The 12,746-nt window shown below is 40.3% G+C and overlaps 1 protein-coding gene across 1 annotated transcript in view; it reads right to left on the minus strand.

Moving 5' to 3' along the window:
• Window positions 1-12,746, minus strand: part of LOC126395915 (potassium/sodium hyperpolarization-activated cyclic nucleotide-gated channel 1) — a 94,233-nt gene that overhangs the window by 32,716 nt on the left and 48,771 nt on the right. Inside the window, exon 4 of the mRNA XM_050053712.1 lies at window positions 5,627-5,845. Coding sequence (XP_049909669.1) covers window positions 5,627-5,845 — 219 coding nt within the window. The remainder of the gene's footprint in view (window positions 1-5,626; window positions 5,846-12,746) is intronic.

Consider the following 12,746-nt stretch of genomic DNA (forward strand, 5'->3'; position numbering starts at 1 on the left):
GTTGCACAGCGTCAGGCACTGACACGACGTCCCTGATACGTCAGGTTTGATATGTGGCCTCCAGCTTTAGGTCATGTCAAGTTTTCATAATGATGACTTAATTCCTAAATTTGTTACTTTATTGGTTAATTATCCGGTTATACTTTCTAATGGAGCAGTTTAGATAAATGCTGAGTACATTCCTCACCATCCATGTCTCTCTTTGTGCCTCTCTCTCTCTAGAGATAGCCAGTACTACACTCACATTGGGATGAACCATTTGGTACAAAATTAACCCACTTCTGTTCCTGCCAGGGGCACTGTCAGGCACTCCTGTTGATATAACACAGCTTGAGGGACACTTTGTTATCGCCAAAAATACAGTCCCATTGAAATATAAGTTGTGAAGTACTGTAAGATGTGGTAAATGCCAATTAAATCGTGTATTCTGTTTGCAAAAAGGTATCTGCTGTTCTTAGACAAAAAGGACAAATTAGTGAGTCAAGAAAGACAGATTTGTGGTGTTTGCATCAAATGGATCGCTCAGAAATGGATTTGACACCTATTTGTGTCATCTGGAGAAGGAAAAGATGGAGTGCTTTTGTCTCTCTGGCTTCGAGAATACCAATTTTGTTTTTTACAAAGCTGTTAAAAAAAAACTAAAGAGAGATGTTTTCAGAAATGTTAATGGCAGTACAATTTTAAAAAGCATTTGGGGGAGAAAATAATCATCAAATAGTTTGACATTTTGGGAAATTTGTTTTCTTGCCAAGAGTTTGATGAGAAGAAAGTAAGAAGTAAGTAAGATTTTTTTAAACAAAGTTTACAAAGTGGTTCACAGGATCCAGATGCATAAAAGTAAAATAGTACTTATATAGAGATGACACAAAGAGATGGAGAGGTCACATATAAATTGAAGCCTCTGTGCGGGGATGGTGAGTCAGTTGAGATGAGTTTTAAGAATTTTTTTGAAACAGTTTATGTACTCAGTTGGTCTAACAGAGGAGGGGAGACAATTCCAGCGGGATGGAGCCCAATGGCAGAAGTGCTATAACCATGGATCTGCAGAGGGAGCAGGATATGAATAAGAAATCTTAGTCGAATGATCTGAGTGGCCTAGAGAAGGTATAGGGAGCTTTGGAGAGTTTGTAGATGATAAGCAGTATCTTGAAGTCTATTCTGAACGCTATGGGAAGCCAATGAAGGGATTGTTGTGATGTGGGATCTACAGTTGGATTTAGCTAACAGTCTGGCTGCAGTGTTTTGCACGAGTTGCAGGCGGGACAGGGACTGAGACAGGAAACAGGAGGACTGATGCTATTCTCGTATCTGTGTGTAAAATATAACTCTAGAGCCAGCAGACAATTATCTTAGCTTAGCAGAAAGACTGTAAACAGCGGGTAACAGATACCCTGGCTCTCTCCAAAGCTGATGTAAAAACAAGTTGTAGTTTTATTGGGGGATATGTGCTGGACTATGTCTTTGCCAGGGCCTGGAAAGAAGTAGCTACACCAGATAACACTATTCTTTCACTGCTCTGTTTCTTTAACAAGATATTAGTTGTATATTAGTGAGCTTTACAGATACTGATAGGCTGATTTTGTTACCTTTAGACAGAGCCAGGTTGCCTGTTTCCCCTGTTTCCAGTCTTTATGCTAACATACTTAGCATACTGACTTCATCTCCTGGCTGTAGCTTCAATGTGAAATACAAATATGAGAGTGGAAACAATCTTTTCAACTGACTCTAATGAAACATTTCCCAAAGTGTGTAACTATTGCTTTTATGCTTGGCTGCTTTTATAATGTAAATGCAAAATGCATACAGTATTCACTGTCTTTATTGGCCTCTTTCTGACACAGACGGCTGCACATTAAACATGTTCAATCACAAGTTAGTGTTTTAAACCTTGTTTAACCAGTACAGTACATCAGGGCAGACGGGTTACATTAGACTCTAAGCCCTGTATATGAACTAAGGCACAGATAATATATGTCTTAAGGCAGAGCTCTTCTGTTGCTGGATGGTGATTCAGTGATTCAGCACCAGAGCATCACAGCAGGCATGTCTTGAGACCATGCATGCTTTACACCATCATTTCCTTCCACCCCCTCCTGCGATTCCTCTGAGTCCTCTATATCTTTTCTAAGTCTGTTTCCTTCCAATCTTTTTTAAATCATGGTCTTCTTTGATCGTGTAGTTTTTTTCTTGTCTCTGATTGTAACCATAAGAGAGCACAAAAAAGGTTTTTGTATTTTGAGTAAAACATATCGACAAGAATGATTACTTGCATCGTTCTTTCTCTGTCATCGTCATCTTCTCATAAGCATCCTCCAACCGTCCTTAGCTAATGTCTAACCTCACACCAACATCCATCTCTCCATGTTTCCAACCCCCCCAGCTGTGGCAGTGATAGATGTAATGACTACAGGCTGAGCACCCTGAACTCATCCCTGCTGCTCCTCAGCCTGCTCCACTGATATGCACAGCCATGCAGCAAATCAGCCCGAGCTGAATCTGGCTCCACACTGGGGCTCTGTTACCACGAACGCGGCGTTCACAGCCTCGGAGTTGTCAGTTCGATGCCCGGAGGGATGTGGAGAGGCTAAAGTGGGATGTAGATTAAGCAGATTTGCTGTGAAGCAGATGTACATCACATACCGAGCAAGACACACGTCACTAATTCAAACAGCGACTTTGAAACGGCTGACTTGTTTGCTGTCGGCGACCCTCTGTCGTTAGTTTTTGGTGGAATGTGCTGTGACATCTGTGTATCTGGCTATGATCAATCATATAATTATGTTTCAAATTACAATAATGTCAAGTTTATGAAGAAATTAGCCTCATGCTGGGAATTAAATAACCATGGAACTGAGAGTGGTGTTTTTTGGTAAAGTTACTTTTTTAGTTTGGATTTATTTGGCTTTTTCTGATCTGCTATCAGTTCTGTTGTCGATCCACACCTGAATTAATGACTAGACCTGCTCATAAGTAGTTTGAGGCTGGGTGGTAATGCTCAAAATGTCCCCCCAATATATTGAAAAATGATATAAAGAAAGCAATTGCTATGCTTCGACAGCTAACCATGCACCGCCATCCAAAACATTAGGGCATAAAAGCTTGTGCTCCTAATGATGATTTTTTTTAAGTGCAATGTATAACAACACTGCAACACTGCACCAAAAACCACAGATCAGACATAGAGGGGTTGTTTCTCTAGATTTTCCCTGACACAGAAGCAGCTGGCAAGGTCAGGTCGTCGTTCGAGAATGAATTGATAACGGCTAAATGCTCTCATGTGCAAGGTGCAAATTAATGAACTGGTATTTTAGCATGTCCTATTATAGTCACAGCCAAGGTGACTCTGTCGACACTCTGATAAGAATCATGGCAACAGTCCCCTGCAGGATAATTTATGTATACCTTGTGTATCAGTCCAGTCCAGTCTGTGTATATGCTCACAAGAATACAGCTGGGCTGTAACTGATAATCTTTTTTAATCAGTATTTCATTTGTTGAAATGTTTAGTCAATTAGTTGACTGGTCAATAAATATTGTTTCAAATTATTTTTCAAGCATTTACTCAAATGTGAGGATTTGCTGCTTTTCTTTGATATACATGATACAACTGAATGTTTTTGGATTTTAGACTGCTGGCCAAACAAAACTCTTGGGCACTGTAATGCCATTTTCAAAATTTCCTGACATTTATTTTCTAACATTTTACAGATGGAGTTTTAACTTTGTAAAATGTGAATGAAAACTGGCCACTATAATTCATCCTCAATAAAAATGGTGCTAAGCACTACCCAAAGTTGTTCTTTTTCCTTGTAATCATCTTTCAATTAAAGGTGCTATACAGCCCCTTTGTTATTAAGTTGTATATAGAGCCATTAGAAATCTCATGCAGCACTATATTGTTCTGGAATTTTTCAGCCTGATGGCCATGAATGATGCCAGGTAATAATAGAGTCACTATGCTTCTCAATAAGACTTTTACTTCAAGTATGATAAAGTATGATTACTAATGATTTCATTTTGGCTTGAAAGATTCAGAATCCTGTATTAAATTCTTACTGAGAAACACAACACATTACCTTTTATAACCTCGAATACTTTCATGCACATGGAGGCAAAATGGTTCAGAGCCACTGCTTTAAAGTTGTATCATCAAAAATACAGTTTATGGGCTACATTAATGTAATGTTTTTATAATACTGGGACTTATAAAGTTCTCTACTGGTTCTTCAGCTTAGTTTAGTTCAGTTCACTGGGGAAAGAACCCGTGGAGAACTTCTAAAGAACCACACAGGGGCTTAAAAAGTTGTTGTGGCTGCGATGCTATGTAGCACTATCAACCCACGCCAAAGAACCGCTGAGAAACCAACACTTTTCTGTGGGTATAAACTGAGAAAGTATATAGCAGGTAATCCATAATTAAAATAATCTTGAGTCTCAGCCCTAATTTTCTGCTGATTTTCTCATTTAATCTTCTGATCTATTAAATCTTGGAAAAGTTTATGCCATCTAACTTGTTTTTTCTGCTCAAACAACACACAGCAAGTCCTGAAAAGCGAAGAGAGCGAGGATGTTTGGCATTATTGCTTGAAAAGACACTCAAACCAGTTATTAGATTTTTAAAACTGTTTGAGATTATTCGTCTAAAACTACAGATAATTTCAGCTCCAACACACAATTTGTAAAAATAAATGTCATAATGACTACAATTACGACCATTACCAATTTCTGTTCATCAGTCTTTCACTATGTTGACATAAAACACTGTTTCCTTTGAAAAACTATGTATATTTAAAAAACAAACCCTCGACATATATGGCAGATGAATCAGTCCTTCCGTGCTTACATCATCGGAGTTACCACACAAGTTAAAGGTCAGCTCTTCATTTTAATCATAACTTAAAACTTAAGTAGATCACGACATACAACAGAGTACTATAATCCCCCGCACTACAGTGGTATATGTACATGGAATTCTGCGGCATACGCGTAGGGAAAGTTTGGGAGTTAAACTCAGGTTTGTTGCGTGCGAGCACTGAGCGCATCAGTCATGTCCGTGTGTTCTGGGAATTGCCCAGGCCCCTCAGCGGAATCACAGATGGTGACTCGGCTGAAATGCTGGATAATCACCCGCCACACACAAAAAAAAAAAAAAAAAAAAACCTGATGTAAGTGGGACTCAAATGAAAGAGAAGAATAAAATGTGTTCTCTGGCAGCATACAGACAATGAGGTGGCTGGTCGTGTCATAGACCTCTTCACCCGTTGGCCTTATGTGATCTGCTTGGGGGAAGAAAATCCTCTTTCCTAGTCATCGCCCCGGATATTGTGATCTGTGAGAGCTCAACCCATTGGTCCATGGGGCTGCTGAGAGAAGACCTAATTTATTTAAGTCTAGCTCCAATGAGCAGGATTTTATGGCAGTCGGAAAGAGCAAAACCCTCAGATTAATACTTTAAGACCATCCCACTGGTTATTAGCATTACTTACCTTGAAACAACAAAACATGAAAGATTTGCACATCATACCATGCAGTTACTTAATTGAAATAACATCCAGTATGATGAAAATTATGTCAACCAAATATTCTTAATAATCTCAGGTACTTATTATAATTTCATAATGCTTACCTTCTCTTGGTATTGCCTGCGCGAAGAGTCCAGGGATTGAATTAGAGCTGTGGCGTGACCGACAAACATGGCATAGCACGTGGCTCCTACAATCATACTCAGCATGGTGATCCACAGGTCAGACATGCTGACGGGTGCCCGGGCGCCATACCCGATGCACAGCATGTGGCTCATGGCTTTGAAGAGGGCATAAGAGTACTGCTTACCCCAGGAAACGTTCTGCAAGGACGAAGAGAGAGAGGGAGAGAGGAGGGGGGGAGAGACAGAGAGGGGGTTGGGGGAGTTACTGCGAGGCAAGGCAGGGAGGGAAGGCTCTCCAGCAGGCACGATAGAAAGACAGGCTTTCCTTTGATGGATCACTGAATCTCCACCAAACACTCTGCCAGCACGCTCTTCATGCCTCACAGGGTAATGCCCTCACTGAGTGGCTGAACTTTCTACGTGTCTCTTTTTCTCTCTTGTCTTTCACTCAGTCTTTCAACACCCTCTCTGTCTGGACCTACCTGGCTTTATTCATTTTCCCATTTGCCAAAGGGAGCAAAACAGTTAATGTTTGCAAGTGCTTGAAAAAAAACAACCCTTGCATTATTTACAGAAGTCTGAGGAATTGTTTGCCTCAAAGCCCTGGGCAACTTTCACAGTGAGGGGCACCGAAAAGGGAGGTCTGGCCTGGATTGTTGTCCCATCGCTCAGGTTTGATCTTCACAAGTGTTGTATTGGGATTCAGTGCGCATGAAGCAGGAGAACAGAAACACAGAGCCGCAGTCAGCTGACAGTCACGTAACATATCAGTTTAAGTGTTAAACAGTCCTCCTGGTTGAAAATGTAATGAGTCAGTCTTTAACAGCTCTCTTCAGCAGCTCTTTGTTACAAACTAAAGGGAGTGATATGCGCTGGGTAAGAGTCATTCCTTTTATCGTCATGGTATGCATTCTCCTTGCAAAGTGACATCGTCCTGTGTGCCTTCAACTATACAATAATATCTCAAGTCAGGTTCATGAGGCCCCTGTTACCCAATAATGTGTCCAGCTGGGTTTATATAAAGCCATTTCAATGTCGACTTGTCATTACTCTGCTCTAAGTTGTTTAAGAAACCTGATTGGTTGCTGCCGACTGGGAAACAGACAGAGATGCTGCCAGGAGTTTAATTCTGTCACTCAAGATCAGCTCCCGTGCCTCCCATTGACTATCATTACTTTTTGACAAAATGCATCTAACACTGAGGTATTATGAGGCATGGATGGATCATAACAAGATTAGTCTCGCATAGCCAGATCTATTTCCACACTTCATTTTGTGCAAGTGCTGGAGAAAGGTCTGGCTGAACCCGTCATAATTCCACAGTAAGGGAACTAGAATTACTGTCTCATGGTCGTATGCCTCTGTGAACCAGTGGCATTGCAGTTACAGTCTACATCCATGTCTCTCCAGACTCATGTGTAGCCATGACTGTAGACAATGCTTCAAATGTTGCTGCAAAGAAGCTACAAATTCTAAAACATGGATGCTTCACACACAACAGCATCAAGATCTATACAATCAGCACAGTTTCAAGATGGACAACCAAGATTAGTGTCAGCAATTCAGTATCTGACCAAATGTCTCCCCTTCTGTTCCTGAGAGGACACTTTTTCTTTCCTATTTAGAACATTATGATGTCACAGTGAAGTTGACCTTTGACCTTTTGACTATAAAACGTCACCACTTCATCATTTTATCCTATTGGCATTTTTTGTGCAATTATGATTTGTGGTGTTATTTGTGTGAATATTTGTCATAATTAGTGCATGAATTCTTGAGTTATGGTCAAAAACATGTTTTGTGAGGTCACAGTGACCTTTGACCTTCAACCACCAAATTCTAATCAGTTTATTTTTCAGTCCAAGCTGATGTTTGTGCTAAATTTGAGGAAATTCCCTCAATGTGTTCCTGAGATACTGTGTTCACAAGAATGTGACGGACGAGATCACAGTGACCTTGACCTTTCACCTTTGACCACAAAATTCTAATCAGTTTATCCTTGACTCAAAATGGATGTTTGTGCCAAATTTAAAGAAATTCCTTCAAGGCGCAGTTGAGATATCAGGTTCACAAGAATGAGATGGACACAAGATCACAGTGACCTTGAACCTTGACCACCAAAATCTAATCAGTTTATCTTTGAATCCAAGTGGACATTTATGACAAATTTAAAGAAATTCCGCAAGGTATTCTTGAGATATCGCTTTAATGACCGGGGTGGACTGATGGACAGACAACTCAAAAAACATAATACCCTCGGCCACAGCTGTCGCTGTCACCATCGCTCTGGGTTGTTTGTATTTCTTTAAACCAATCACAGTCATTTTGAGTGGCACCAACCCCAGGATGCAGCAATGGTGCCCTTGCAAAATAGTGTCAGGGGGGAACTTATTTTGGTGAAACATCTGCACGTGGGGAGGTGGGCCCTCGCATTAAAATGGCTAAAACCCCACATAAAAGCCACATAAAACATTCAGTGTGTAGGCTGCTGGCTCAGAAGTTGTTATTGTTATTTTTTATAACAGTTTCTCGTACCAACTGGGATTGTGGACGGGGATTTTGGACATGATGGGATGACACATTGTACAAAAATAGCTAGTTTCAAGCATACCCCAGACCTTGGGCAACCTTTTAGATTTTTAAAAGAACTTTTTTTTTTACTTTGCATTAAGAGATCTTACAAACAGTCACTTCAAAGGCTTTTATATAGGACCCCTGGCCCCTGGGGCACCTAGCCTTACACCCATTTTATAATCCATCCATGTTGTCAGGTAGTATCACTATACAAGGCATGAAGATGTACTGCCTTTATAGCTGCATTTCAGATTTCACAGATTTCTTTTTCCTCACTTTTTGTAGGTCTCAGCCTCAGAAGAAGTCAAGTCTCGGAGTCAGAGCAGGATTTAGACTCCTCATTAATACAGTATATGTCAAATGTGTGTCTTTTTGCCGGGGGACATGCAAAATCTCTACCGAGCTTCCAAACAGGGCCATGGAGGCTTGTGAAACCCAGTAAGTTCCTATCTGGAGACAAATGCGTTGTAGCCACAGCCAAACTGCTGACTCCTCCAATAGATTCACCTTCTGCGAACAAGAAATGCTGAGGAGGCGCTCCATAGAGAATACCTATCTCACCTGTAACAGAACAGCAAATGAAAGAAATATGAAACCTCCGGAAAATGTATTTAATCTCTGTCTTTTCTCATGGGCTGACATAGTTACCACATGCCACACTGTAATATAGCACATCTCATCATGTTCACACGCTGCTGCCTCCTTTTGTCACGGCATTCTCCGTTTTGCTCGGCTCCACGCTGTTCATCAACTGGGATTTAGTAAATGAGTAAATTTATAGCTAATCATCTGCCCTGGATGACTCACCAATTCTCATCTCCATGCTGATTAGTTTATTCTTCCAGAGACTGATTAGAAAATTTGTGATAATTACACTTGCCAGCTTTAATAATAAAGAGAGTCCAGTTTGTTTGTCTTGGCAGCATGATTTTTTTAAGCCAACAAAATACGGTCTTGAAGTTCCATACAAATAACCATTTTTCCCACAATATACACTGTAATGAAAATATCTGTAGAAATATGTAGCTACTGTAGCACACATACATTAGATAACCTATTAGCACACACAGACACACACAGAGAACAAACCCAGCCTTCCATGTAACTGGCACAAATAACATTCGTGAGGTCATAAGCCTGTGGTGTCCTTTCACATGTGTACATTTAGCATGTGTGGTCGAGATGGTGGGCAACACTGCAGAAGGTTTGTGTTGACATATTCATGGGCATGGAAAAGCAGTGAAATGCAGTTTTGCCGGATGAAAACCGATAAGCCGGGGGGTGACTCACCGCACCTTTTGCTATTTGTCCTTGTGTGTGTTTCTGTGCACACATAAACAGATCCAACCGGGAATGTCTGCACTACATGAGCGTGTCATATAATCCTATTGTATTACAGGTTATATAGGGATCGGAATTTACGTCACATCTCATTGCACTGTATGTCGTATTTCTGATCGCACTTGTTTATATATAGGACATACGATTCAGGTGATATTTTGAGGCACATTTTAGAACAGATTTATGAATGAAAATAAGCAGTGAAATCTAAAAGGAGCAGGTGAAATGCTGAGACAAGTGTTGAGGATGTTTTCATATCTTGCCCGTCTAAAGTTGTCTAACAGCAGTTCGTTTAAATATTTTTCTTTATCAAATTTAACGAAGAAATTACAAGAAGTCACCACTGGATGATAAACCTCATTGTATTAATAAAACCACGATAGGACTCCATTGTTTAGTAAAGGCGGATTTTTGTAATCTTAATGAGTATGTAATTTGTTCCATTTGAAAGAGGTCCCAGACTTTCTGGATCCATGTACTGTATGTGGGAGGGTCTGGTTTCAGCCATCTGATGGTTATACACTTGAAAGCTGCTGTAAGTAATATATGTAAGAGGTACTTTTTATCCCTCACATTCAGACTTTCAGGAATACCACCCAGTAGTACCACTGCAGGATCTTGTGAAATATCTTTAAGGGCATCAAATACCTCTCTCCAGTATATGCCTGGCTTCAGACATTGCAAAAATATATGGGTGTGATTGGCAGTACATGTTCCACAGTTTGTCCAACATGAGCTGGGACGTGTCGGGCGCATTTTAGATATCATTTCTGGTGTTCTGAAAAATCAAATCAAAACCTCCATGTGTTGGAAATTCCAACTGCAATGTCAACATAAAAACAATTTTTCATTCAGCCCAGTGCTGGTCATTTCATTGTGAACTAACCAAACACTGTCTCTATTGAACTCAACTTTCACAGGTGCTCCTGATTCAACAGGTGAGATATCATTATTGTTTCATCTGTCTTCAGTCAAGTCCTTATAGAAATAAACAGACACAAATTGTTTATCTACTGTAAGAGTCAAATTCAAACAAAGATTTTAAAGAGGTTAAGTTTCATAACAAACTAGACATGCTAATGAGTCAGATAGTATTTGTTCAACATGGGGCTCTGGGAACAATTTGCATGGTCAAAATGACATAAATGATCTTTGCTTCAAGCTGCATGTTTAAGGCAATTTGACAAGTTATGTGGCTTGTTGCAGAGGATATACGACCCTGAAACAGGGGAGGAGAGAATGCAAATTCATACAAATGGCAGCAGAAAGTAATGTATCATCGTGACCTCTGTGGCAAAAAATTCCATCTGTGATTCAACATCTCAGAGATACAGGTGTAAAATGTCCAAAACTTTGGAAAAACGTTTTGGACTGAGACAGACTGAGAGAGAGACCCTTGATAACCGAACGTTGCAGCAATAACATCTGCCTTATTACTGATTTGAGTTTTTTATCCTTTGCAATTACAGCAAGTGACTCACAGCAGGTCTGGTGCATTTTGATCGTAGCAGGCAATCACATATAGTACTGGATTTTTTTGGTCTGTTTACAGTAGTAATCAAAGCACAGACATAAACGTGTATTATCCAGCTGTATATTAAAAGTGTCAAGCAGCAGCAGAAATCTCCCAGACTGACAGCATTATTTAACTGTTATTTTTTTTGCACTGTAGCCTCCTGTTCTTTGGAAAGAGTGAGTCATTGCTGTATTAACACCAGAAAATGCAGACTAGTCAGACTAGTTCCAGCCTAGTCAGACAAGCATGAACTGAAGAAGCCTCTTGGATAAGAGGTGAAACGTCTTCTAAGACAAAACCAAGTCCAGCTGCGTTCGATTCAATTGCCTTGAGATTACCAGAAAATGCAGTTTCTACTTTTTTCCTATTCTCCACAATCCCCTTGATTTTAATGAATGTGGCTAACACAGCAGATGTATTCAGTTCCCCCAGAGTTCTAAATATAATTAAGCTCTGGATGCAGCAAAACAAGTGACATCAGATGCTGCATATTCATCACTCAGCAGCTCAGCCTTTTGTTTCTGAGCACAAGAGTGCAGTGAACTCACAGACGTCATTGTCGCGTGCAGTAAAACTAATCTCAAGTATCCAAATCACTTAAAAGTTTCTAGAATTAGACCGAGCCAAGTGTTTGACTCCGCTTGTGTGTTTAACAACTCCCCAGCATTTGAATTCATTCGTCACCACATGGTGCCTCCGACAGCCCCGTCACACAAGATGTCACTGGTTATGTGACTGGGTAGGCAATCGATGCTTCACCATCGTCCCAGTGTTGAGTGTGACCCAGAGGCTTTGGTTGTTGTCGATACCAATGAGTAACTATGAGACTAACAGGATGTAATGCACTGCTGCAAAGGACAGGATCTGACCCCTCGACAGCATCAGTGCTCATAGGGCAAACAACAAAAGCTAGAGTGGTTACTCATCTGCACTCCCACTGACGCACACCGATTCAATAGCCGTCCTAGTTTTAACGCAACATTACTTTTTAGTAAAAGCCAAAGAAAATACATTTCCTCTGTGCCAAATATCATTATTTTAATTTAAGGGTTTTCATTATCACATCTCATTCCAGGTAAATGCCTCCCTCGTGTGTTTTTTTTATCCACATTTAAAAAGAACGAGCACAAAAACATCCGCATTAACTGGTTTTAATTACTCAATCATATAACTCTCTAAAACCCGGCAAGCTGTCCCATGCATGGGAGAGAGAGCGAAAAAAAAAAAAGAAAAAAAAAGTGATGCACAATATTCATTTTTCAATTATGTAATCAAACTACAAGCTGTTCTCCCTGGGAGTGCACAGAAGGCGCAACAGTCTTTGAACACATAAGCGAGGAAGTGCAGGGGTCTGCTGGCCTGCACGAGTACCAAACTGGAAGTTGGCAAGGAAAGTGCTCACAGGGGTGTATCTCAGTGTGAGGGTTGTGGTTCTCCTTGTCTCATACTCAGCAGAGGATCCTTCTTGGACTTGGCCTGCATAACATTTCTACAGTTTTCAATTTTCTCCTCTAAAGGGCCAGTGTGTAATATTTGGCATGGTTTATTGTCAATCTGAATCTGAATCTGAATCTTCTACCCATTAATATGTTTATACAAGTGTATAATCGCTATAAAATAAAATTCGTTTGGTTTTCGTAGCCTTATAATTATGCTTTTATATACATA

The sequence above is a fragment of the Epinephelus moara genome, chromosome 9 (assembly GCF_006386435.1).
Source record: "Epinephelus moara isolate mb chromosome 9, YSFRI_EMoa_1.0, whole genome shotgun sequence".
Classification (NCBI taxonomy): Eukaryota; Metazoa; Chordata; class Actinopteri; order Perciformes; family Serranidae; genus Epinephelus; species Epinephelus moara.